General features: G+C 41.2%; 3 protein-coding genes and 1 pseudogene across 3 annotated transcripts in view; 3 read left to right on the top strand and 1 right to left on the bottom strand.

Moving 5' to 3' along the window:
* Positions 1–7,718: 7,718 nt before the first annotated feature.
* LOC122342297 lies at positions 7,719–13,497 on the bottom strand (annotated as a pseudogene).
* Positions 13,498–14,856: 1,359 nt separating this feature from the next.
* On the top strand, positions 14,857–22,881 carry LOC122342296. Its single transcript, XM_043236092.1, has 7 exons — positions 14,857–14,974; positions 15,979–16,106; positions 17,628–17,664; positions 18,797–19,042; positions 22,123–22,207; positions 22,342–22,455; positions 22,561–22,881. The coding sequence occupies exons 1-7, from the start codon at positions 14,857–14,859 to the stop codon at positions 22,868–22,870; spliced, it is 1,038 nt and encodes a 345-aa protein (XP_043092027.1). The 3' UTR covers positions 22,871–22,881.
* Positions 17,185–26,710, top strand: part of LOC122342952 (NACHT, LRR and PYD domains-containing protein 3-like) — a 924,523-nt gene continuing 914,997 nt past the window's right edge. The window contains exon 1 of the mRNA XM_043237175.1: positions 17,185–17,393. The gene's annotated coding sequence lies outside the window, so the exon portion shown is untranslated. The remainder of the gene's footprint in view (positions 17,394–26,710) is intronic.
* Positions 22,881–25,305, top strand: LOC122343027 (NLR family CARD domain-containing protein 3-like). Its single transcript, XM_043237304.1, has 2 exons — positions 22,881–24,373; positions 24,908–25,305. The coding sequence occupies exons 1-2, from the start codon at positions 22,992–22,994 to the stop codon at positions 24,954–24,956; spliced, it is 1,431 nt and encodes a 476-aa protein (XP_043093239.1). The 5' UTR covers positions 22,881–22,991; the 3' UTR covers positions 24,957–25,305.

Genomic DNA, 26,710 nt, shown 5'->3' with positions numbered 1-26,710 from the left:
GCTATATGATTCAGTTCATCCGGCGTCCCCAAGTTCAGTGGGATCCGCTATATGTCAGTGAACAATGCGTGTGCCCCTGTCTTGTGGGCGGAGATTGCTGTCCTTCTAGTGAAGGCACGATAAAGCCGCTTCCTCCAGCCGATATGAGGTCGGGGCTTACAGCCCATACTTCATAGTGCCCAAGAAAGGCGGTGGGTTATGACCAATCTTGGATCTGTGAGTCCTGAATCGAGCACTCCCGTTCAGGATGTTGACACAGAAACGCCTATTCAGTGCGTCCGTCCCCAGGATTGGTTGCAGCGATCGACCTGAAGGACACGTACTTTCGTGTGTCGATTCTTCCATGCCACAGGCCATTCCTGAGGTTGGCGTTCGAAGGTCGAGCATATCAGTACAAGTCCTACCCTTCGGGCTCTCCCTGTCGCCACGCGTCTTCATGCAAGTCGCGGAAGCAGCCCTTGCTCCACTGAGAGAGTAAGGCGTTCGCGTTCTCAACCAACTGGATGACTGGCTCAGTCCGGGCTCAGTTGTGCGAACACAGGGATCTGGTGCTACAGCACCTCAGCCAGTTGGGGTTTCAGGTCAACCAGGAGAAGAGCAAACTCTGCCCAACGCAGAGAGATCTCTTTTCTTGGGATGGAGCTGGATTCGATCGATCAGATGGCACACCTCACAGAGGCGTGCCAATTCGGTGTTGAACTGCTTCAATATGTTCAAGAGCAGGATGGCGGTCCCACTGAAATATTTTCAGAGGCTCCTGGGGCATATGGCAGCCGCGCCACAGTGATGCCGCTGGGACTAATCCATATGAGACCGCTTCAACATTGGCTACACGATCGAGTCGAGGTGGGCGTGGCAAAGTGGCACTCACCGGGTTCAAATAACACCGGCCTGCCGCCAAACCTTCACCCGTGGTCAGACCTCTCGTTCCTTCGGGCGGAGTGCCTGGAGAAGGTCTCCAGGTATGCTGTGGTTTCACGGATGCCTCCACCACCGGCTGAGGGGCCACGTACAACGGGCATGCAGTGTCAGGGGTTTGGGCGGGCCCTCAACTGCAATGGCACATCAACTGCCTAAAGTTGCTGGCAGTACATCTCGCCTAGGCAGTCTCGAGAACTGCCTTCCGAGGCCAGCATGTACTAGTCCGCACAGACAACATACTGACCGTTGCGTACATCAACCAACAAGGTGGTCTACGCTCCCGTCGTATGTCGCAACTAGCCCACCACCTCCTCCTCCTATGGAGTCGGAAGTTCTGAGGTCGCTTCTCGCCATTCACATTCCAGGAGTGTGCAACCAGGCAGCCGACGAGCTGTCGCGAGCTGCACTACCGGAGAATGGAGACTCCATCCCGGGCGGTTCAGCTGATTGGGAGCGTTTCCGAGCCACTCAGGTAGACCTGTTTGCCTCTCCAGAGACTTCCCATTGCCCACTGGCACACAGCTGGCTGCGGGGCCTTTGCAAGTATGTATTTCCCCAGTGAGCCTTCTTGCACAGACACTGTGCAAGGTCAGGGAGGACTAGGAGCAGGTCTTGCTAGTAGCACCCTACTGGTGAAGACTTGGTTCCCAGAACTTGTGCTCCTCGCGACAGCCCCTCCTTGGCCGATCCCTCTGAGGAAGGATCTTCTGACTCAGAGATGGGGCACCCCTTGGCACCCGCGTCCAGACCTCTGGAAACTCCATGTCTGGTCCCTGGATGGGATCTGCGGAGGCTCTGGGTGACCTACCTCAAGAGGTAGTCGACACCATTTCTTCGGCTAGAGTGCCGTCCACGAGACAGGCCTATGCCTTGAAGTAGAGCCTGTTAAATCGAGTGGTGTTCTTCTCAGGGTGAAGACCCCGGAATTGCCCTATCAGTCGTGCTTATCTTCTTGCAGCAAGGGTTGGAGCGAAAGGCTGTCTCCCTCCACCCTTAAAGTCTACGTGGCTGCAATCGCTGCAAATCATGACCCCATAGATGGGAGGTCTGTGGGTAAGCATGGCCGGATTATCAGGTTCCTGAGGGAAGCCAGGAGGTTGAATCCTCCACGGCTCCCAACAGTACCCTCTTGGGACCTGTCTGTAGTGCTGACAGCACTGCAGTAGGCTCCGTTGAACCCTTGCCAGCAGTTGTGCTAAAGTTCTTTTATCTATGAAGACATTGCTCCTGCTCGCATTGGCCTCCATCAAGAGGGTAGGGGACCTGCAGGCTTTTTCGGTCGACGATTCGTGCCTACAGTTTGGGCTCGCGGATTCCCAGGTACCACTGAGGCCACGGCCCGACTCGTGCCCAAGGTTCCCACTACCCCCTTCAGAGACCAGGTGGTGAACCTTCAAGCGCTGCCCCTGGAGGAGGCAGACCCAGCCCTGGCGTTGCTTGTCCCGTCCGAGCACTCCGATGCTCGTTGACCGGACACAAAGCTTCAGGACCTCAGTCCAGCTCTCGTTTGTCACAGAGGCCGGCAGAAGGGAGTGCCGCCTCCAAGCAGAGGATGGCTCACTGGATAGTGGGCGCCATTACCCTAGCGTACCAAGCACAGGGTATGCCCTGCCCCCTTCAGGTTGCGGGCACACTCAGCAAGTGTTGCATCGTCCTGGGCGGTGGCTCGTGGCACCTCGCTGACAGATTGTAGAGCTGCGGGCTGGGCGACCCCCAACACGATTGCTAGATTCTATAGCCTACGTGTGGAACCGGTATCCTCCTGTGTTCTCACCTCAAACTGGTAGAAGCACTGAGAGGCCCGGTTTCGGTCGGCTTGTTAACCGCTCCAGAGCGTCCATACAGTAGACCCTGTCGAGCTCCTCCATTCCCCTCGGCAGCCAGATGTTGCGGGCATCCGGCGCCAGGCCCTCTCGATGAATCCGTGAGAACCGGTGAGGGCTGGGAGCCATGTAAAGTACCCCAAGAGGACTTTATGTGTGTATTTCCGGCATAGCCTTAGAGCCCGTGTTTCCCGGCAGACCTTCTGCCCGTCTAAGAAAGGTTCAATCACCTCCAATTTTCCATATGCAAACTGAAATACTGTCCATATGCGTATTCGTTCCGAGACCTCCTACGGGAAGGCTGGACTTCCGCGCGTCCTGTTCACTAGAAACGTGGGGGCGTTTCCCAATGTTCCAGTCTTACGAATGGGTAGTGTTACAAAAGTAGCTGGCTTCTTGTGGTTGAGCCCGGCCTACGCCCGATAGACTGAGGGGGCTTGTGGGCTCCCACAGGACACTGGAAGAGGCAGCGTCCATGGCGTTTTGGTAGGGATCCCAATTCGTCGGTCATCCGGCGTGACTGGAGTGACCGACTGAAAGGGAGCGTCTCGATTACGTATGTAACCCTCGTTCCCTGAAGAAGGGAGCGGAGGCGTCCACGTCCGTCGCGCCACGGTGCTGCACCTCTGCTGAAGGGGCGGGTCACTGCTTCGGCTCCTCAGCGAAAACCTGAATATGCGCTGCACCGCTGTTTATTTATACACGCTGTGATCAGCGGCAGCTGGATGCGATTAGCGCATGCCAATCTTCAATTGGCTTGTTTAGATACACTCGAAGTAGATTGGTCTCTCGGCGAGATCCCAATTGCGTCGGTCATCCGGCGTGGCGTCTCCGTTCCCTTCTTCAGGGAACGAGGGTTATATACGTAACCGAGACGTTTTATCCTTCAAAAGCCAGTGGGCTAATTTTCAGATGCAACTGGCCAGGAATAAAAACCTGGCAACCCTGGCCCAAGGCAAAAAAACATCAAAATCTGTAGATTTTTCCTTTACTAACCTACTAAATGTTTTTTTTTTTTTTTTTAAATATCTGCATTCAAGTGATACAACATGAACACAAGAATAAAATTGAAAGCAGAAGCTTGATTCTTTTTGATATGTCATTTTCAGTCAAACATACACAATCTTAAGTCTGATATCTCCCATTTAAAATTATTTATGGCATCTCTTATGGCAATACTGTCCACAAAACCCATTTAAGATTGCAAGGGTCCCCCTTTTCCTGCAGAATGAAATCTAGAGGCCCTGGTCGAAATTCAATGCGTGTTCGGTCTTTTCTTTGCATCTCGTTAAAAATCACTAATATTTATTAATCTTTTGGGTTTCCAATTATAGTACTGACCTTATACATAATTTTATCTGACTCCAATCTTTCGTGATTTTAGTTATATTTACTTAAATGTAACTGCTGATCCCTCTAGTTGTGATTCAATTTGGGTCATTAATTAACTATAATACTTCCTAGTTTCGACTTATCGTTCGTTAGGAGTCTGGGTCGCTTAGAGACCTTGTTTGGCCAGAACAGGCTCACGACACATCTGGGCTAGTCCAGGTCTTAGTCAGAGGCTACCCCGTAGATCACTTACCTTAATGCAGCCATTTCCTCAATAGACTCAAAAAGAGTAATTTTTTTATGTGTTCTCTAAGTAATAGCATGCTAAGCCAGTTTGGTGGCCAGAAGTCAAGATCTCAAGACGGCTCCATCCATTGATTGTTGATCTGACTCACCCTAGCACGCCAACAATGCGGAAAACCTCAGAAATCACTAACCTACTAGAAAAGTTATTTCAGACAATATTAAATTAGTTAACCAAGATTAACATTTATTTTGCCAGGCAAAAATAGTTTCCAAATTGGTATAATTGATAAACATTTGCACAACTGATCAGCAGTACAAAAATAACACAAAACAAAATAAAACAAACTTAAAAGGTCAGTATACCTGGTCTTTAAAAAGTACATAGTGTAGTGTATTAGGACACACACCACACTACGGGCCGATCTGGCTACAGAATCACGCCTTGTTGTGTTTTGTCACTTTCCTTATATACTCAGACCAGACAAAGAGATACCAAATGTAGTTGTAAAAACCTTTTGGTGTTTAGGTTCCCGTGCTCCAGTGTCACACCTGGCTGGAACACTTTCAGAGACCCAAAAGGAGGACACACCTCCTTCTCAACAGAACACAGTTCTATCAAGTTCTTAATTTTCTCCATAATATAAGTGATTACTGTGAAATTGATACCAATTTACCAATCGCACTGAGACCTTTCAAATGAAACCAAACAGGAGAGTGAAGAACAATAGGTTCATAAGACACATGACATATAATGCCTTATTCCTAATGAACCAAGTCTTTGGGCAGAAGGAGGGGAAGCAGGAAGAGCAGAGGTGAAGAGGGTGTCATAAACACAACATCTCTTTTTGAAGTCCTTTTGTTCCTTTGAATATCCCTTCTCAGATCAGTCTTAATGCATTTACATGTTTTGGTTCACCTCCTTACAAGATGATTATCTATTACACCAGAGTTCAGCTTTGAGAATAAAAACCAACCTGTTTGTTCTTCAGTGTCTTCTAGTTTGACTGTGAATGTTTCTTCGATCCGTATGTCTTAATTTTCCTCTTTAATAAATGCCATCTTTACAATACGGTTTTCTCTCTGTGTTTAAATACTTTCAGAGACACTCAAGTTCAGTTCTTGGTGAAATACATGATTAAATATACAGTGCCCTCCATAATTATTGGCACCCCTGGTTAAGATGTGCTAAAAGCCTTAAAATAAATTCATTTTTTTATTGCAGAAGCATATTGTTACACTGAAAATTGTAGAAAAATATAATGTGAATATAAAATGAATTTTAAGGGGAAATAAAAATCCCTAACTAACAAATAATTATTTTTCATAAAATAACTTTGTTCCACAATTATTGGCACCCCTAACAATTCCTATAAAATAAATGTAATACAAGTATTTCTGTCATTTCTACAGTAGTTTACAGAGTTGATCAGAATATCTAGGAACATTTAATTAGCAATTTATCACTTCCTGCTTCCCTGGGGTATAAATATGACGTGACACAGAAACCATTTATCTTATCCACTCTTCAACATGGGAAAGACAAAGGAACACACCATTCAAGTAAGGCAGATGTGTGTCGACCTTCACAAGTCAGGTAATGGGTACAAGAAAATAGCCACCTGCCTGCAGCTGCCCATATCTACTGTGAGAGGAATCATTAAGAAGTTTAAAAAAACTGGAACAGTAGTAAACAAGCCTGGATGAGGAAGTTTATTTTGCCTCCACGCACAGTGAGGAGGATGGTAAGAGAAATAAAAATTCTCCAAAGCTCACTGCAACAAATGATAGCATCTTGGGGTCACAAAGTCTCCAAAACAACCATCAGACGCTATATACATGCCAACAAGCTCTTTGGGAGGCATGCAAGGAAAAAACCTTTTCTCAGTCACAATCATAAACGCAAACGTTTGGAGTTTGCTAAGCGGTACTGGGGCTTCAACTGGGGCCGTGTTCTTTGGTCAGATGAGACCAAGATAGAGCTTTTTGGCAACAAACACTCTAAGTGGGTATGGCAGAACACAAAAGATGAGTATGCAGAAAAGCATGCCCACTGTGAAGTATGGGGGAGGATCGGTGATGCTGTGGAGCTGTTTCTCTTCCAGAGGCCCTGGGATCCTTGTTAGGGTGCATGGCATCATGAATGCTTTGAAATACCAGGACATTTTAAAGCAAAATCTGGAGACCTCTGCCCGAAAGCTGAAGATGGGTCGTCACTGGGTCTTTCAGCAAGATAATGACCCAAAACATGTGGCCAAATCTACACAGAAATGGTTCACCACACACAGAATCAAGCTCCTCCCATGGCCATCTCAGTCCCCCGACCTCAACCCCATTGAAAACCTGTGGAGTGAGCTGAAGAGGAGAGGAGTCAGGTCACTGGATGATTTAGAGACATTGTGCAAAGAGGAATGGTCGAAGATCTCTCTTTCTGTGTTCTCTAATCTTGTGAAACATTATAGGAGAAGATTAGGTGCTGTTTTGTTGGCAAAAGGGGGTTGTACAAAGTATTAAACATCAGGGGTGCTAATAATTGTGGCACCCATGATTTGATGTAAAAGAATTATTTCTTAATGTGGGATATTTTTTTTCCACTGAATAAATGCACTTGAATTAAAGGTTGGAATTTCCTCTTTTTTCCATTGTGGTCCTATGTTATTTGATTTTTTATTTATGATTTTTTGTTATTTATGTTTTTTTTAAAAGCTAAAGAACACATTTTAACCAGGTGTACCAATAATTATGGAGGGCACTGTATGTTGTCTGGTGATGTTCTGAAAATAATTTAGAAATCACGAAGGAATGTATGAGTCCTTCAAGCAGAGTTCATACAAGCAAGTAAATGCATGTAAAAATCTGTATTAAAACATATTGACATCAGGTCTATGATTTTGCTATTTTTTTATGTTTAGGCAATTAGGATAATAAGTGCATAATGCTGCTCATAATGTTTTATTTATTGTGTCTGACACAAAATTAATTTTACCGCATATGAGAACTGTTAAACATTTTACAAAACCATGATAATATAAGGGCATGATAATATTAGCCCCCTAACCTCATAAATGCTTTAAATGTAAGAATATGAAAAGAATATGAAAAAAACAACTTTCTTTCTGTGAAACTTTCATTTCGAAGGCCAGAGGGCACTCTTGCGTAAAAATTGCTAATTCGTCTGTTGAAGAAACCTAGTAGAATCCTTAAGCAGTTGACCAATATTGCCTTCATCTATTATTGGGAAGGTTACTTTGGAAATGTAATTAGTTGTGTATCTTTATTAAAGTAATGGAACTGATTACTATGTTTTCAACTGCTCTAGGGCAGGGTTAACAGTAGTACTAAACACTGATTACTATCAGACAAGTCCTTGAATTAAGATGATTATGTTTTTATTTTAAAGGAGACATTGGATAAAAAATTTACTTTTACATGGTGTTACATATAAATAGCCTAAGTCTTAGCAGTGTGTGGACCATTACATTCTTTTTTTTTATCCCCCCAAAATCTAAGCAGTGTCAATCATCAAGTCGTTTTTCTGAGCAGTAGGATGTTATACTGCTCAGGCCCCACCCACTGTGCAATATTAGTGTATTTATGCCCTTAAAATACAAAGTCCGTAATTTTTTTTCTGTGTTTGAGCAGCCATAGGGACAATGATTTTAAACAATGCAGATGTTTTGTGATGTAGAAAAACATAAGAATTTTCTCCACATCAGTGCCAATATTAGTTTTGTTTTTGCCACCAAATACACTTAAATACAGTGACAGTGGAAACTCCTACTCCTTCCACTGGCACTCTGCAGCCAAGTGGAGCTTCCTAGGGAACAGCCCGGACGCTCTTGGGGCGGTACCAGCTGTATCCTTTGGAGCTTCCCCCAACGACTGGATGTCAACCGCTGCATCGGAGGGTGAGAAGGTTCTGGTGATGAAGATCTAGCTGGTGCGGTGTCCACAGGGTGCTCCACCATGCCAGATACGGATGCAAAATTGGCAGCTATGCTTGCCCGGGTCGCCGAGAGGATCAGGCTCGAGTAGAAGCCTCCACTACATTTCAAGCCCTTGTGGCTGGATGATTGGTACTTAGGGGTGGCTTGCGCTGGTTCCCCACTCCTGTACCTTTCTTTCTGGAACGTTAACGGCGCCTTTCACTGCCAGAAACCGTCCTGACATTCCTCCCTCACCATCCTTGACAGCGGCACAGCCAGGGTGTATACAGGAATCCCCCCCAGTGAAGCAGTTGGTAGCGATGTGCCTTGCCCCCTCAGGTTTCAGGCCCACTCAAGAAGGAGTTTGGCATCATTCCTGGGCATTGACTTGTTGCAGCGCCACATCTGGTGCCAGTCCCTCACTCGATGATTCCTTGAGAACCGATATGTACAGCCACGGTATAGCCTCAGAGCCCTGTGTTTCCCCAGCAGACCTTCTGCCAAACTATGAGAGTTCAATACCTTTCCAATCAATCAATTTTCCATATACACCAAAATACTGTCCATATGAGTATTCGTTCCGAGACCTCTTATGGGAAGGCTGGACCTCCGTATATCCTTTTACTAGTACATGGGACGTTTTCCAGTGTTCCAGTCTTACTGAATGGGTAGTTCTAGCAACAGTGGGTGCCTTCTTGTGGTTGAGCCTCAGCCTATGCCAATCTTAGGGGGCTTGGGAGGTTCCCACAGCACACTGGAATGTCCATGGCATTTTGATAGGGATCCCAAGTCTGAGTCGGAGTGACCGACTGAAAGGGAACTTGGTTATGTATGTAAAACTCATTCCCTGAAAAAGGGAATGGAGACGTCACGTCCCATCGCCATGGTGCTGTACCTCCACTGAGCGGCCAGGTCACTGGCTCAGCTCCTCAGCAAAACCTGTATGCTGCACCTGCTGCTCATTTATACTCAGGCTGTGATCGGCTGCAGCTGGATGCAATCAGCGCATGCTAATGTTCATTGGCATGTTTGAAGCGAGACCCCAATTTGTCTGTCATATCCGATGTGATGTCTCCATTCCCTTCTTCAGGGAACGAGAGTTACATACGTAACAGAGATGTTAATCTTAAAAGTGAAGCATAACAGTCCAAAAACCCGCTACTAGAGTCCTTACCAGGTCAAGAAAATATGATCATATAACCCCACTTTTACAGTCTTTGCACTGGCTACATATTAAGTTCTGCATCAGTTACAAAATATTATCACTTACCTATGAGGCCCTTAACGGTTTAGGTCCTGCATACCTAACTAGTCTTCTACCATGCTACAGCCCAACCCCGTCCTTGAGGTCACAAAACTCTGGACTATCGGTAGTACCTTTTTCACATTTTGCCCCCAAACTCTGGAATAGACTTCCTGATAACGTTCGGGTTCAGACACTCTCTCCATTTAAACTATTTCCTGTAAAGCTATTTTGCAATGATTTGTATCGTAAAAAATATGAATAAGCTTGAATTTAATTTAAAAAAGGCATCAAACTAGATTGTTTGTGGCACAGCATTTCTCCTGTTGAAAACACTGCTGTTTTTAAACAATGAGAAATGTGTGTTCTTCACTATATGTACAAATTCAAGCACTTCTCTTAAATATGACGCCGTAAAACCGATCAGCAAGTAAACACTGCTGTCTGAGTGGAGCACGAGCAGATAAATGTTTTGTTTTTACCTCATTAAAATGATAACGCATAAATAAGGTTATCAACCCAAATTATATTGCCCGGCCCCGTGTGTGAGTTTTCATATGGACTTTAAGGTTTCCATGTTGACAGAAACTTTTTCCACACTGACAGCAGGTGTAAGGCTTCTCTCCCGTGTGGATTCTCATGTGCCTGTTAAGGCTTCCTTTCAGATTGAAACTTCCTCCACACTGTTGGCAGGAAAAGGGTTTCTCTCCAGTGTGAATTCTCATGTGCCTCTCGAGTCCTATTTTACGAGTGAAACCTTTTCCACACTGTTGGCACATGAAAGGACTCTCTCGGTGTGAATGATCATGTGCTCTTGAAGTCTTCGTTTACGAGTGAAACTTTTCCACACTGTCGGCAGGTGAAGTTGCTCTCTCCGGTGTGGATCCTCTTGTGCTTTTGAAGATATATCTTACAAAAGTAACACTTTCCACACTGTTGGCAGGTGAAAGGACTCTCTCCGGTGTGGATCCTTGTGTGCTTTTGAAGATCTATCTTGCGAAAGAAACATTTTCCACACTGTTGGCAGGAAAACGTCTTCAATCCCGTGTGAATTCCCTTGTGCCTGTTAAGGGCTCCTTTTCGAGTGAAACCTTTTCCACACTGTTGGCAGGTGAAGGGTTTTTTTCTGGTTTGAATCCTCATGTGGACTTTAAGATCTTCCTCTTCGATCTTGAGTACTTCTTTCTCCTCTTTCAATGCCATTATGTCTAAGGTGACAAACAGATTTAAAAAAAGTTTAAAACAGCACTGTAATGGCACAAGGCAACAGGTATCATTACATTTATAGTATGTTTATAAGACAACTTTGTCTAAACATTTTTAGAAATTCTCCAAGTAGGGTAAGCTGAAGCAATAGGTATGACAAGGTGTTCAGGCGTGGAGAAATGTCTTTACGATTGGTTGACAAAACTGTCTGTCAAGGTGTGGGTGTAGGGTGAAGTGTAGTATCAGTTGTATCGATTGTATGTGCAGCACACAAAATATTGAGTGCTAGTTGAGTGATTTACACATGAATTAATTTGCAAAACCCAGCCAAGGCCTGAAAGCAAACTATTTAATCACATTACAGTCACAGTGAACACGTTCGTACACATCAGAGTGTTATTTCATGTTTGAAATTGCAATCACGTGTAAACGGTTTCTTACCGAAGTGAATGGTCATGTGTTTTTTAAGGTTTCCTTTTTGAGCAAAAGTCTTCCCACACTGTTGGCAGGCAAAAGGTTTCTCTCCGGTGTGGATTCTCACGTGGTCACTCAGATGTTGTTTAAGTGTGAAACATTTTCCGCACTGAGAGCACGTGTGAGGCTTCTCACCGGTGTGGACTTTCATGTGGTTATTGAGGCTTGATTTTCGATTGAAGCCATTGCCACACAGTTGGCAGGTGAAAGGTTTCTCTCCGGTGTGGATTCTCATGTGGACGTCAAAGTTTTGTTTATGTGCAAAGCTCTTTTTACATTGAGAGCATGTGAAAGGCTTCTCTCCGGTGTGAAGTCTCATGTGGTTATTGAGGCTTGATTTTCGATTGAAGCTGTCTCTACACAGTTTACAGGTGAAAGGCCTCTCTCCGGTGTGAACTCTCATGTGCGTTTTAAGAGTATCTTTACGAGTAAAACTTCTTCCACATTCTGAGCATTTGCAAGGTTTTTCTCCGGCGTGAATTCCAAATCTTTTACGTTTTCCAAAGTCATTTCTATGTGTATGACTTTGATGAGCTCTTTTATGCGTCTTTTCAGTCTGTGCGCAACTAAATGATTTTTCTCCAGTTTTGAAATCATGATGTTTTTCACACTGATCTTCATCTTTCTTGTCATTGAGTTCTTGACTCCTCCTTTTCAGCGACGTCAGGTCTAGAACAAAAGACAACTGCGAGTTAAAAACCTGTTGGTTTAAGGCAGTGTTGCCAAGTCCACGGTTTCCCCACAGAATAGTGTTACTTTAAAGCTCTTTCCACAGGATGTTTATCAAAACATTTTAGCCCTAAGAGGGGAACCCTGCCAAAAAACATGTGTTTTAGCAAAAAAAAAGCCAGTGGGTTAGTTTTGAGATGCAAAAAGTTTTGCTGTGAAAACCTGGCAACCCTGGCCCAAGGCAACAATCATCTAAACTTATCTGTAGATTTTTCCATTTATTAACCTACTAAAAGAGGGATTAAATGTAACTTTAATAATCAAATTGTAAAACACAATTTAATTATAGCTCAATGTCAAATGTACTATTTATACACTATGAACTGTACGCACAATTTTTGCTTTAAAGTAGAGGATGACCCTTTGATCAATTCATTCATTTGCACACAGTAACAAATCTTTCAGGATTAAAACACCTCTCAATTACAGTCAGGATTTAAGCCCCGTCATACTGTAAATAAGCAGACATTTCATTAAACACAAGTATGGAGTGCCACAGGGCTCTGTATTGGGCCCTCTGTTATATGTGCTTCCCCAGAGATATTACTACAGTTTTATGCAAGTAATACACTTTAATTTCCTCACATTTGTTGCTAGTAAACTGACATGTACTTGCGAAGTTACTTTTAGTCAGTAGATTACCTATTGGGAGGCCATTACAATAAAGAGTTAGCAGACAGTCTACTAATACTCTAATGAGAGAGTATTAGTTTGTTGACTTGTAGTCGTAACATTACTTTGTGTCAACAGAACGTTTAAAAATCACCAACGAAGTAAATTGTTAGCGAAAGATGCAACGCAATGCCAGCAGGGCTCACTCGCACTTCATTACAGGAACTAACCGTTTTAGAAATCACATACAGATTGTGTTTTGACTATTCTGAATCTGATCGAATGAAGAAGGCTAGTGCCTTTACAGACACAGAAACATCTGTTGTCATGTCGTGCATAAACTGATAATCCAGTGGTGTGTGTGTGTGTGTGTGTGATTGTGTGTTCTATATATAAATAGAGTATGTTGGTTTTTCCTGGATGACTTCTAAACTTACTAATAGTTTTTATTGTCTGTGACAGCTTTGGTATGAACTTTTGAGTCAAACATACACAATCTTAAGTGTGATATCTCCCATTTAAAACGATTTATGGTATTTCTTACTGTCCACGAAACGCATTTAAGATAATAATCTATTACACCAGAGTTCAGCTTTGAGAATAAAAACCAACCTGTTTGTTCTTCAGTGTCTTCAAATTTGACGGTGAATGTTTCTTTGATCCGTATGTCTTCATTTTCCTCTTTAATAAATGCCATCTTCACAATACGGTTCCTTCATCAGGAGTTTCTCTGTGTGTTTGAACACTTTGTCCTGTTTAAGGTGAAAATAGTTGACAGAAAGAAAAACGAATATGTCTGGATGTGTCTCAATCAGTCTCCTAGTTCAGTAGTCAGCACACTAGTAATGTAGTCTGAGGGAAAACAGCTAAAAACTGAGCTGTATTTGAAGGGAAACATAAAAAAACAACTAAAACATACATGTTAGCTAAAGTGTTAAAGTGCTAAGTTAATAATGATAATGCCACTTTAAATGATGAAAAGCACACCTTTTTTTCAGGAGAATCACAACAGACTGGAGCATGGCGCGGCTTGATGACATCACAGCACCAGAACAAAATAAAAGCCCTGCTCAAAATATAGCAGAGACACTCAAGTTCAGTTCTTGGTGAAATACATGATTAAATGCATGTTGTCCGGTCACAGCTGTAAATTGTTATGTGCAGAAAGCATTCACACGTGCAAATAAGTGTATTTACAAATCTGTCGTTTTTCCTCATATTAAAACATGGCATCAGATCAATATAGGTGCTAATTACACCCCATGTAATCCCTAAATCACACCTCAATATGAGAAATTGTGAATTAAGTATTTTAAATGTATTCTATATATATTATATATTCAGCCGTTTTGTTATTGTTTTAATGTTTATGCGACCGTAAAGTGCATAACGCTGCTCATGATTTATTCATTGTTTGACACAAAATACATCATTTTGAAAATTACCAGCTCATTTTAACAGTACTACTATAATATTCATAATCATAATCATTTTGGTCTCTGCAGCTGAAATTTTCATACAATTTAAAAAAAATATTCTTAGGTTCTTTTACAATGAATTTTGGACTTTTCTTCTTTCTTTTATGTTTCCTAGGCTTGATTATGTGTAGATTGAAGTCTAACATGTTAATGCCTCATTATTATTATCTTTTTTTTTGTTTGTTTTTTTTGTTTGTTTTCCTTCTTTGTTGTCACAGTTTTTGAAGTGCCTTTTTCTGAAGGTAAAATCAATAAAAAGCAGATGTGCATATGCTTTTTCACCGCCCAGATGTTTAGAGACTAAGTGAATGATACTCCCAACTGCATCGTCTGTACTTTTACCCTGTCTTTGGGCAAACTGCCATGGGTCTAACTTTGATTTTACTTCATTTTTTAGTAAAGACAATATACTTCTCAAAATTTTTATTACAGTCTCTGTTAATACCATTGAAAGGTCATTGTTCTTATTTGATATTGAAATAATCACAGTTTTTTTTTCCAAATTGCTTGAAGTGTACGCAAATCAAGTAAGTGCTGAAAAATGTATGGCGTTAACCCCGCATTGCGGTGCTTGTGAAAGTGTTTTTGACCTTGCATGCATACCAACCTATTGTTGGAGACTCCAGAACAAGAATATGAACCTTTCCTTACCCATAATTGGGGCACTTTAAATGAACAGTCAACACTGTTGAAACAAATATTTATAATGATATTCTGTGGTGAGTTAAAGTTCCTTTATGCATAAATACTTGAAACATCTTTAAAAAAAATCATTTCTGCATAAACAGTGTCTACACAAACACAGGAGAGAAAGTAGTGCTAGGTTGATGGCATCTTGATGACACGGAAACTGACAGAACAGGAACGAAATGAACAGAAAAAATCAGAAAAGCATCAATGATATCTACGAAAACGATACAGAAGGTACATTTGGAAAAAGGACCACAGACGGTCACTCAAAGAAGATCCAGACGTCTGAACCCACAGGTGCTCATATTTCATCACAATAGCACAGATTTGATCAGTTTACATGCTTTCATTTGTTGTGTGCTTTGTGAAGTGGATAAAAGTCAGGAAGCGATGGAGTGAAGATCAGCGTGTCCAGGGCAGCTGTGGTGTCTTCGGTTCTGCTGTGTGTTCTTCTGCTGACCGCAGTCATAGTGCTCTGTGTCCACTTCCTTACAAAGAGCACAAGCTACGCTCAAGTGGGACAACAGCTACGAGTAATCTCAAAACTTCTTCAAACTGCCAGGTCGAAATCAAACATTTTAGTTGCATATTTTGCGTCTCGATGTCTGTGAGAGTTTAGATGTCGTGGCCTCGATGCTATGTTGAGAGAAAAACATATTTCTTGTGGCCACGACTTCTTATGTTTGTGTGAATGATATTTTTCTCATGGCCACGGCTTAATTGTGTAAACAAACCTGTGACCATAGCAACCCTGGGATTATCAGACATGGATTTGTTACTATTCGTAACCTATTACAATAATTATTATACAAATTATTGCATAATTAATTTTGTTTTACAATATAAATTGTTACATTGACCGTAGGCTGTATTGCACGTGATGTAAACAGCAGAAAAGGATGTTGTTACCTCAACAAAATGTTGTAGGCACAACATGATATATCATGTTCCCACAACTTAATATGTCGTGGTCATCACAAAACTAAATGAACGGTCACCGTAGAAAACACATAAAACGTCTTCTTTGTCTTGAGAACTGAGTAAAAATTCTGGAAAATTTGGCCAAATGAAGTATTATAGAATTTTCGTATATAGGGAGCATGAAAAAAATAATTACGTTTCTGAATGGCATTGTGAATAAAGTAATGGTCCTATACCAATTACAGTAACTGATTCAAAGACACAACTTCAGTGATTCGTGAACAACTTCAGTGATATATACAGTACTACTACAACTAGTATAACTTTTTTAGCTTGGTGTGGACCAATATAGTTCATTTCTTGTCTTGTTGTGTTTATAGGTGGATGGCAGTGCCATCAATCCAGTCTTTACTTCTTCTCCTCTGAGAAGAAGAACTGGACTGAGAGCAGAAGATACTGTACAGACAGAGGAACAGATCTGATCATCATAAACATCAGAGAGGAACAAGTCAGTGTGTGTGTGTAATCATGACCTTTGTTTCACTTCTCAGGATTTTGTGAAAACCATTTCTGCGGTTGATTTAGTCTGGATTGGTCTGACTGACAGAGATGTGGAGGGCTCATGGAAATGGGTTGATGGCAGGATTCACATGACCATCTTTTTATTTATGTATAGGGCATCCAATTTCCCATCTTTGGATTCATCTCATCCCTTATTATAAAGCAGCCATGGTACAATATGTCAGTAAAACATCAAGTCTTGTGTTTAACCATTTTTTCATGACTTATTCGAATAACTCTTTAATTAGGTTGCATAAAATCAATAATAATAAGAAAAAGTAAAAAAAAAAAACAACCTTTCATATGAATGTTAATTTACTTTTTAACGTTTCGTCAAATTCTGTATGAGATTTAAACTAAAATATACATGTGAATTTTTTTTAGATGGAATGTAATAATAAAAATAAATAATAGCTCAAACTTACCCAGGTCATTAAAAAAAGGAGTAACACTGTAGACTGACCGCAGGATTTATTTGCTTTTGTCTTTGCTTTTTAAAAAACATTAAAAAACGGTATGGCCTGGTTGAGAGAGGACTAATGGAGTAGACGTGTTTTTCCCTTGCTCCTATACTTTTTAAGTTCAACCTTACATTAAGTCCCATATTGAAAAACGGTGACCTAAACACATTGTTATTGATATGAACTAACCTATACGTCTCTGGGGGTTATTACCGAAATCTGTATGCCATTGACAGCGTTGACCTCCAGCTTCATGACTGACCTCTGACCTCTGACACGGAGGTGTCTGGCTTCATTTGTACATTCATTAAGACTTAAGTTTCTTTTGAGTTATCCAGAAAAAGGATCTAAATATAGAGAAAATACCTGTAATTGACCATGAAATCAAGAGTTAAATAAACCTTTAGTGAAATAAGTCATTTATTTTTATTCTTCTCATTTAATTAATTGCATTCATTTAAAAAATGACCAACTTTGGTAACCCTCATTGGTTGGGACACATCTGAAAGTGGGTGGATACCGTAGTTCTGCTCCAAACAGGTTCTACAACCTTGCTGACAAAATTAAAGTGAAAGCAGATTATGTTTTTCATGTGACTTTTACACTTGATCTTGAGATTTTTTTCTCCATTTAATCTTTTTTTATTTGCTCATATGGGAAGATACATGAACATAAAGAGAAAGCAAAGACATTTTCAGAAGTTGTCTAGAAACTGAACGTTTTGATCAAAGCAAGTCTTCAGCTGTGGAGCAGAAAGACACTTCCATATTCATGTAAGTAAAGATTAAATACTGTCTTAATCATGAAACACTCATGAAACATGATCAAATATGAACAAACCATAAGACTGTAAGATGTTTCTAATGTGTTGTAAGCACTTTTTTAAACTTTTATATAATTGTGTGTTAGATTTTGACATAAATTTGAAAATTAAACATTTTTGCAATAATTATGATCAGTTTGTTACATTGAAAATAGTACAATATTTTTTTTTTTCCAATTTATACAGTATTTCAGAAGAAAAAGACACAAGGTGCTCCTGGTGTGAGTAAAAAAAAACGAAAAAAAAAACATGTAATTTCATGGTGTAACCACTAGTTGGCTTGTGAATTCCCTAGTTATTATCATTTAGGCTGTATGGGTATAGCTATACAAATTCATTTGAGTGTGTATAATTGTGTGTGTGTGTGCGTGTGAGTGGGTGTATCTGTTTTACACTCTTGATGTTTCAGAGTTTAACCCATTTCTTGCTGCCCACTTTTTTACTGCATTTAATTTGACAAAGTTGCTATGTTACAGTCACACCATATTATAGTGGTGTGTGTGTAAACATATGTGTGTGAGTGGATGTATTGATTTTGTGCTCTTTTTTCTGCATTGTTGGACATTTGTAGATTGTACACACAAAAGAAAATTAAATATTTTTCATCCTATTTCCCATTCATTCCCAAGTGTCATAAAAGTGAAGGAGTTTCATACCATTCTGGTAAAGCTGACTGAAGACCATACAAAGGTTAAATGTGTTTATGAATCAGTGATTAAGCTGACATGTAACATGAAATACAGGACTACATATCTTCAATTAAAATGACTCTAATGCAGCAGTGTGATAAATCATGCAGATCTTGATGTTATATAATATAAATGTGAGGCATACATTCATTTGTTATTGTCTTGTTTTAGAATACAATATTCAAAAAAACAAAGCATAAATCAAATAAGCATAAACAGTGTAAAATGTCATAAAATAATTAGTCCCATTCATACAGTGAAATAACATAACCAGATCTGTTCAAACTAATTTACTTTCAAAGTGTACTAGGGTAGCAGAGTCACTAGCAATCTTCAAAAACAAACTAAAAACTCATTTTTTTCGTCTGCACTTGACCCAACATCGATAGCACTTTCTTCTTCTCCTGCTCTTTCCTATCCTTTTCTTGTTATATTAAAAAAAAAGCCTTGTGTCTGCGTTAGGTAAGCCAAGACCCCACTCAGAGCACTTATGCACTACTGCCCTTTTGTTGACATTAATTGCTTCTATTGCCTACCTCATTTGTATGTCGCTTTGGATAAAAGCGTCTGCTAAATGACTAAATGTAAATGTAAGCACTGTTGGAAAAATTCAACATTTCTCCAGAGACCTACCGTCAACGCTTTCTATCATCAACTGTTCCAGCTGGAGAGTCACCAACAGAGACTTACCACCGGCTAAAGAATCTGTACAAGCGTTGGGTGCGACCAGAGGAGCACTCTAAAGAGGAAAACAGCGAGGCCATCGTTCTGGAGCAACTTCTTCGGGTGCTTCCCTCCGACATACACACCTGGGTGAGAGAGCATGAGCCAAGGTCAGGACTGGCGGCAGCAAGGTTGGCTCAGCAGTACTTGAATGCTCATGGCGGTCCTCGTACTCAACCATTTAAAGGTACTGTGCGTGTTGCTTCTCATAGCGTGGGGAGTGTAAGGGGTCTGACAATACACAAGGTCCAAAGTCAACGACCAAAGACTTGCTTTGCTTTTACTGCCAGCAGCCGGGCCACAAAGCAGCTGTATGTCCTGCTCGCAAAGCAAAACTTACAGGGTTTTGTTATGTGCCCAGAGAGGGGGACTGTGATTTTGGCTCTAAGGGGGAGAGTCAGAATTTATTAGCTGTGACTGTTAATGGACATAAACTGAAAGCACTTTTAGACACTGGAAGTTTTCTGTCAATGTTAAAAGCATGCTTTGTAAATATTGTCAATTATGTGAACACTACCTCTGTTCAGTGTGTGCATGGGGATGTGAAGCAGTACCCCCAAGCTGAGGTAACGGTAGAGGTACAGGAGCAAATGTACTTACTTAATGTTGCCATAGTCGACAATTTACTGGCTGATATGATTCTTGGTAGAGACTTACCAGTGCTTTATGAACTCTTGCAACCCACCAGCAAGGACTCTGAATGTTCTATCGCCACTACCAGTGTGGATCTGTCATGTCCTGCTCAAACTAGGGCCAGTCTAAGGCCATTGTGAGACTTGGATAGTAGTCTGTTGCAGGGTGGGACTAAAGGGCCTAAAAAGGCACGGCGCCAAAGGCGGCTTGAGAAGTACCTGGGAACCCCAGCTTCTGATCCCTCAGTGGAGGGTCTCGAAGTTAATGGCTGGAAGGTCCCAGGGAACATAGCCCAACTTCAAAGGAGTGATGAAACTCTGAAACCCTTGTTTGTCAAAGCTGAGTGTGCCAAACCATCAAACTTGTGCAATGAAAAATGTGCTATTGAATTCTGTGTTGTATGTGCGAAATAATGATATGACCCGCTTGTACCATTTTGTTGTCGTCCTCTTGTTCTGCATCTTGCACACACTGTTCCATGGGTAGGTCACCTTGGCCAACAGCTCACGCTTTTACTGGCCCACACTATACACAGATGTACAAACACACTGCAACACATGTGCCATCTGCCAAAAGACAAGTGCTGTGTCCCAGCGGGGCAGAGCACCTCTGCAACCTCTCCCTGTTATCTCTGCACCTTTTTGGACATTGTGGGGCCAATGGAAAGGAGCAGTGCTGGACATCGCTACATCCTGGTAGTGAGAGACTACGCCACAAGGTATCCTGAGGCCTTCCCACTCCGTTCAATTACCACTCCTAAGATCATCCATGCCCTGGTTCAACTTTTCTCCAGAGTCGGCATACCCGAGGAGATACTTACAGACCAGGGAACGAACTTTACATCGCGGTTGATGGGGCACCTGAACAAGCAGTTGGGCATTACAGCCATCCGAACAACTCCCTACCACCCTCAGACGGACGGTCTGGTGGAGAGATTTAACCAAACTCTCAAGAACATGCTACGGAAGTTTGTTGCAGACACAGGAAAAGACTGGGACAAGTTACCATTTTGTTCTCTTTGCTTACCGAGAGGTACCCCAAGCATCAACGGGATTCTCACCATTTGAGCTTCTCTATGGATGGCATGTACAAGGACCCCTGGACTTGCTAAGGAAAGGCTGGGAGGAGGAACCTGCATCCAAGACGGTGGGGAAGGGCATTGTGCAGTATATGCTAGAAATGCGAGACCGTCTAGAGCAATACAGAGAACAAGCCAAAGAGAGGGATTGGTGCGGTCCTTGCCCAGAGAAGTGCAGGAGAAGAGAGGCCGGTTGTCTATCTCAGCCGCAAGCTACTCCTCAGGGAGGCAAGATATTCAGCGGTTGAGAAGGAAGGTCTCGCCATCAAGTGGTCCCTGGACAGCTTACGCTATTATCTCCTTGGTCGAGAGTTTGACCTAGAGACTGACCACCAAGCCCTAACCTGGATCCAATCTATGAAGGACCACAATGCCAGAGTTACACGGTGGTACCCCTGCAGCCATACCGGTTCAAGATACGGCACAGACCGGGCAGACTCAATGTAGTAGCCGACTATCTGTCCAGGTTTCTGGCCAGTTCGCGGCTGGGAGAGGGGGAAGGTGATGTGATAAAGTCACATTAGCTGCCACCGCTGGGGAAGCAGCACTACATTACACTCGCATATACACACCCGCACACACTCTGGTTTACCTCATCCACACATTGCATCCTCCCCTCTGTTGCCACTATCAGTGTAGCAGGTGCACACGCGATAGTGATAGCGCACAGACATTTCCCCATTTCAGCACTTCTCCATTATTTATATTAACCGTTACATACATTTTACATAGCACTTGTCCTGTTTTGTCTCTGTGATGTCTGTCTGTGTGGGCGTAGTCAGTCTACCGGGGAAAGCTAGCGCTGGCCAAACCCAGTGCACGAGCGGTGATGGCATGGCCTTCCCGCACTGTGCCGCGCAACCGGAAGCTGGCGAAACCATTGTGAATGTATGATTAGGTGTTTGATGTGTGTATTTACCTGTGGCAATAATATAATAAATGTATTGTGTTAAAGCGTTATAAGTGTTAAAGGATTGCATGTTGATTGTATGTAATGTTGGTCATACTCATTGATAAATAAGTGCCAAATATAGGTGGTATTTGTGTCCCCAAATGGTACTACCCAAAAAGGGGCAGAGTTTGGCCTATTTAACTACAGGACGAGACTTGTTCACCAAGTCGATGTTTAGAGTGCTACTGCGGTGCCTCAAGCAATTTAAAACCCTGATGTATATTGTGGATACCTGTTTGACACTTGTAGTGTTTTCCGGTTTATTTTTCCCTTTTTTTTTCTTTGATACTTTGGGTTTGTTCTTTGTAGGTTTTTGTGTTCACCTGTATATACCCTTCACTGTGGACAATACTTCTGCACTGTAAATAAAACTGCACTTTGCACTGAAGTGCTGTTGCGAGTGAGCCATCATTTTACTTTTTTACGAATTTGCTTCCCTCCCCGAGCTGGTGGGCTCGGTTACATCACACATTTCATAAAGACATAATTATTAATTCTTTACAAAACAAAACAACTTAAAATGTTTAATAGAATTATTTATAACAATGGAAGATGTTTAATTAGTTACTGATCTTTTTGTGATTGTTTGTAATTTTCCATCTAGAGTCAGTGTTGAAGATCAAACTGTTCAGATTCATCATGAATGAAAGACAAACATCTGGAGATGAAGAGTATTTTCCAGCCTGCAGGTACTTTGAGGAACACACTTCAAGTTTTTATTTATTTATTTTTTTATAAAAATAATTTTTGAAGTATTTTAAGATCATCTTATAATATATTAAGGTGATTCTCATTATAAAGTATAACATCTGTTCTGTTTCAGTTCAGTTCATCAGAAGAGATCAGAAGCAGAGCCCAGCTGTGTGTCTATGAAGAGTGACTGGTCTATGAATGAGCCAATAAGATTTAAGAGTGAAGATTCACAGCCTGGACTCAGGTATGACACTTATATGATGTTTTGATTTACAATTTATATTATCATATTTTATTAAATTTGATACAATGTATGAAATGTTGAATATCTCTCTGTTTTCTGTTTTAGTTCAGTTCATCAGAAGAGATCAGAAGCAGAGTCCAGCTGTGTGTCTATGAAGAGAGAGACATCTGTGATTCAGTCTTTAGATTTTAAGAGAAGAGTCCTCGACACACTTAGATCAAATCTGCTGAAGAAGTTTGAGTGTCTGTGTGAGGGAACAGCGATGCAGAGAAACCCAACACTGCTGAATGAGATCTACACAGAGCTCTACATCACAGAGAGTGAGAGAGGAGAGATCAATAATGAGCATGAGGTGAGACAGATTGAGACACAGAACTTTACCTGTACAAAGACAAAGACATCAGAACTGTGCTGACAAAGGAGTCGCTGGCATTGGAAAAACAGTCTCTGTGCAGAAGTTCGTCCTGGACTGGGCCGAAGGGAAAGAGAATCAGGACGTCCAGCTCATATTTCCACTTCCTTTCAGAGAAATCAACATGATGAAGGACAAAACACTCAGTCGTTCAGATCTTCTTCACGTCTTCTTCCCTGAAACTAAAGAAATGGAAATATTCAGTGATGAATATAAAGTGTTGTTCATCTTTGATGGTCTGGACGAGTGTCGTCTGTCTCTGGACTTTAAGAGTAAAGTGAATCTGTGTAATATATCTGAGTCAGCCTCCGTGGATGTGCTGCTGATGAACCTGATTGTGGGGAATCTGCTTCCCTCTGCTTTAATCTGGATCACCTCCAGACCAGCAGCAGCTGATCTCGTCCCCTCTGACTGCGTCCATCGAGTGACAGAGGTACGAGGCTTCAATGAGCCACAGAAGGAGGAATACTTCAGGAAGAGGATCAGTGATCAGAGTCTGGCCGACAGGATCATCTCACACCTGAAGTCCTCCAGGAGTCTCTTCATCATGTGTCACATCCCAATCTTCTGCTGGATCTCAGCCACTGTTCTTGAGAAGATCTTGAGTCGAGCAGAGACTGGAGAGATTCCCAAGACTCTCACTCAAATGTACACACACTTCCTGATCCTTCAGACCAACATCAAACATGAGAAGGACTATGAGAAGAACCTGACAGATGAAGACATGATCCTCAAACTGGGGAAACTGGCTTTTCAGCAGCTTGTGAAAGGAAACCTGATCTTCTATGATGAAGACCTGAGAGAGTGTGACATTGATGAGACAGAAGCATCAGTTTACTCAGGACTGTGCACTCAGATCTTCAGAGAGGAGCTGGGCTTGTTTCAGGGGAAAGTCTTCTGCTTCATTCATCTGAGTCTTCAGGAACATCTAGCAGCTCTACATGCACACCTCTCCTTAACAATAAAGAAGATAAATGTGTTTGACCAAATCAAACAAAATTATTTCTTTAATGTCTTACACATATTTAGACCGTTATCTAAGCTGCATCAGAGAGCTGTGAATGAGGCTCTACAGAGTAAGAATGGACATCTGGATCTTTTCCTGCGGTTTCTTCTGGGTCTCTCAGTGGAGTCCAATCAGACTCTCTTAAGAAAACTACTGACACAGACAGGAAGCTGCTCCTACAACAAAGAGGAAACAGTTCAGTTCATCAAAAAGAAGATCAGGGAGAATCACTCTTCAGAGAAATCCATCAATCTGTTTCACTGTCTGAATGAACTGGGTGATGATTCACTGATGCAGGAGATCCAGGGTTATCTGAAATATGGAGAAATAAGAGAAACCAAACTCTCCTCTTCACAGTGGTCAGCTCTGGTTTATGTGTTGCTGACATCAGAGCAGAAGATGGATATTTTTGATCTAAAAGAGTTTATTGGACAACAACATACAGTAGATGAAGTTCTTCAGTATCTGTTACCTGTGGTTAAAGAATACAGATCAGTTTGGTAAGTAACACTGAAGAGCACTCCACTTTAAAAACTTCACCACATTTAAAATGTATTATATGTTTTTAATAAAATTAACAAAATGTAAAAATCAAAGAATTAGATTTCTGCCAGTGAACAGGGGTGTTGTAGGTAACTCACTAAACCAGTTGAGGAGGTCTTTGTGTGGTCAGTCCCTCCAGAATTTTGCTGCATTGCTGAATTTTTTTTTTTTCAAAATTTGTGACAATACTTGTGCCATTCATTGTGATGTTTTGCAGTAAAAAGACGCCAAAGCCAAAAAATATGTATTATTTTTCTGACCTCAGAAATCACTGTGCTCTGTAATTTATAAAAAGAGAAAACCGATAACTTCACTTCATGTAACACTAAATAAAAATTATAATAAACATAAACTCTTTAATTTTAAAAGTATAAAATGTTTTTTGAAACATACATTCAAAATCTAAAGGAAGGCTAATTGTTTGTCTTGTTCTTTACAAAGGCTATGTGGATGCAAACTCACTGCTCAGTCTTGTGAATGTTTGTCTTCAGTTTTACAATCCTCAAACTCAAACATCCTGAAAGAGCTGGACCTGAGTAACAATGACCTGCAGGATTCTGGAGTGAAGCTGCTCTGTGAAGGACTGAAGGGTCCAAACTGTCATCTGGAGATTCTGAGGTAAATGCTTTCGATAAAACACATAAGTAATGCATGTTTATCAAATTTTTATAAATATCCAGACCAGCTTTGTTTATTTATATGTTTATTTATACATCATTACCATGTAGTACCGTACCTTTTGTTGAGAAATGATAAAAGGTTGCACCACAACAATTATACGAACTTGCACAAAAGCTCTGAAATATATTTTAAGTTTCTCCTCTGCCATGGACTTCTTGAGTTTATCCTCTGCACTGCTGTATGCTTGGTGTGACCGTGTCAAGAATCTGAGTCTTAATAGCAAACGGATGTTCAAGGTTCTCAAAGTACTATGCAAATGGGACAACCAGTTATAATGCTTCACACTGAAGCTTCTTATTGGCAACAAAGCAAAAGTTGCAAATATTCCAGACAAAAAAAACAAATCTCTCTCAAATATAATCTTTGTGGTCTATATGTCTGCTCTGAAAGATGCTGAGAAGCTGGAGGATGACCTTGCACTTGTCAGACATGATGAAGATTTGGGCATTTAAAGAATGAGCCAGATCTGTGTCTTGAAGTGTGTCATGAATTCTTTCCAATGATGGTTTTAAATGTCTGCCATGCATCTGTAATTGAAAAAATACAAACAGATTGACAGTCAAAGCAATGTTAAACGTAATTCAGTTTCTGAAAATTAAGAAAAATTATACAACTAGACTGTGATTTTGTATTTTGAATTGAGCTTGTGTATTGCTAAATTAAGTCTATGACATGACTAAAAAAGGAATAATTTTACTTACAATTTATTTTGTACAGAGATTTGTATTTGATTCAGACCGGCCTCTGTTTCTTTTTCAACCTGTTGTATCTGAGTTTGAGTTTTAATTACTGAAACATACATTCAAAATATAAAGTAAGGCAATTTACTTTTGTGTCCAATATGTTTTGTTCTTTACACAGGCTATGTGGAAGCAATCTCACTGCTCAGCCTTGTGGAAGTTTGTCTTCAGTTTTACAATCCTCAAACTCAAACATCCTGAGAGAGCTGGACCTTAGTAACAATGACCTGCAGGATTCAGGAGTGAAGCTGCTCTCTGAAGGACTGAAGAGTCCAAACTGTCATCTGGAGATTCTGAGGTAAATGCTTTCAATTAATCAAATGCAAAACATCACTGCATAATCTTGAAAAATGTAAAATCTACAAATGATTTAGCGATAAGAAAAAAAAACAAGTGTTTTGTTGTTTGATTAACAAAAAAGCAGGAACATTATACTGCTGTGAACCAATATACTGTTACACACATTTTTACATACACCATTTTCTTTACTGTCATAAGCTAGTGTGTTTACAAAGATAACACACCTCACCACCCATTATCCATAAAAAAGATAATATATATTTTTAGACATGCTATTTATATCTAAAGCTATATCTGGACCTTGTACAACAGGGTTCTGGAATCCAAAACTATCCCTTTTTTAAAACCAGGAGAGACTTCTCCTTTAGGTCCAGGACATGGGTGAATGTCGCCTAAAAAATAACAGGCATGAAATGATGATGAGACTTCCAGCACTGGAGTCGTATTTTGAGATTAAGGGCTTGGATGAGTGTAGTTGTAACAGGGAAAAGATAATATTCCTCCCATATCCAATAGGTATCACATATCATCTTTTTCAGAAACAATGTTTTTCAGACTAAAGGCAATTTCAAA

The sequence above is a fragment of the Puntigrus tetrazona genome, chromosome 4, assembly GCF_018831695.1.
Source record: "Puntigrus tetrazona isolate hp1 chromosome 4, ASM1883169v1, whole genome shotgun sequence".
NCBI lineage: Eukaryota > Metazoa > Chordata > Actinopteri > Cypriniformes > Cyprinidae > Puntigrus > Puntigrus tetrazona.
The sequence above is the reverse complement of the archived record's forward strand: the minus strand, read 5'-3'. Positions and strand labels throughout refer to the sequence as shown.

Excerpts from the sequence above, each read along its gene's own strand:
- LOC122342296 (XM_043236092.1), top strand. The coding sequence starts at position 14,857 with ATGAACAGAAAAAATCAGAAAAGCATCAATGATATCTACGAAAACGAT. Across the intron at positions 19,043-22,122 it reads TCGTACTCAACCATTTAAAG|AGTCAGTGTTGAAGATCAAA; the intron begins GTACTGTGCGTG and ends TTTTCCATCTAG. Across the intron at positions 22,208-22,341 it reads GAGTATTTTCCAGCCTGCAG|TTCAGTTCATCAGAAGAGAT; the intron begins GTACTTTGAGGA and ends GTTCTGTTTCAG.
- LOC122343027 (XM_043237304.1), top strand. The coding sequence starts at position 22,992 with ATGATGAAGGACAAAACACTCAGTCGTTCAGATCTTCTTCACGTCTTC. Across the intron at positions 24,374-24,907 it reads AAAGAATACAGATCAGTTTG|TTTTACAATCCTCAAACTCA; the intron begins GTAAGTAACACT and ends GTTTGTCTTCAG.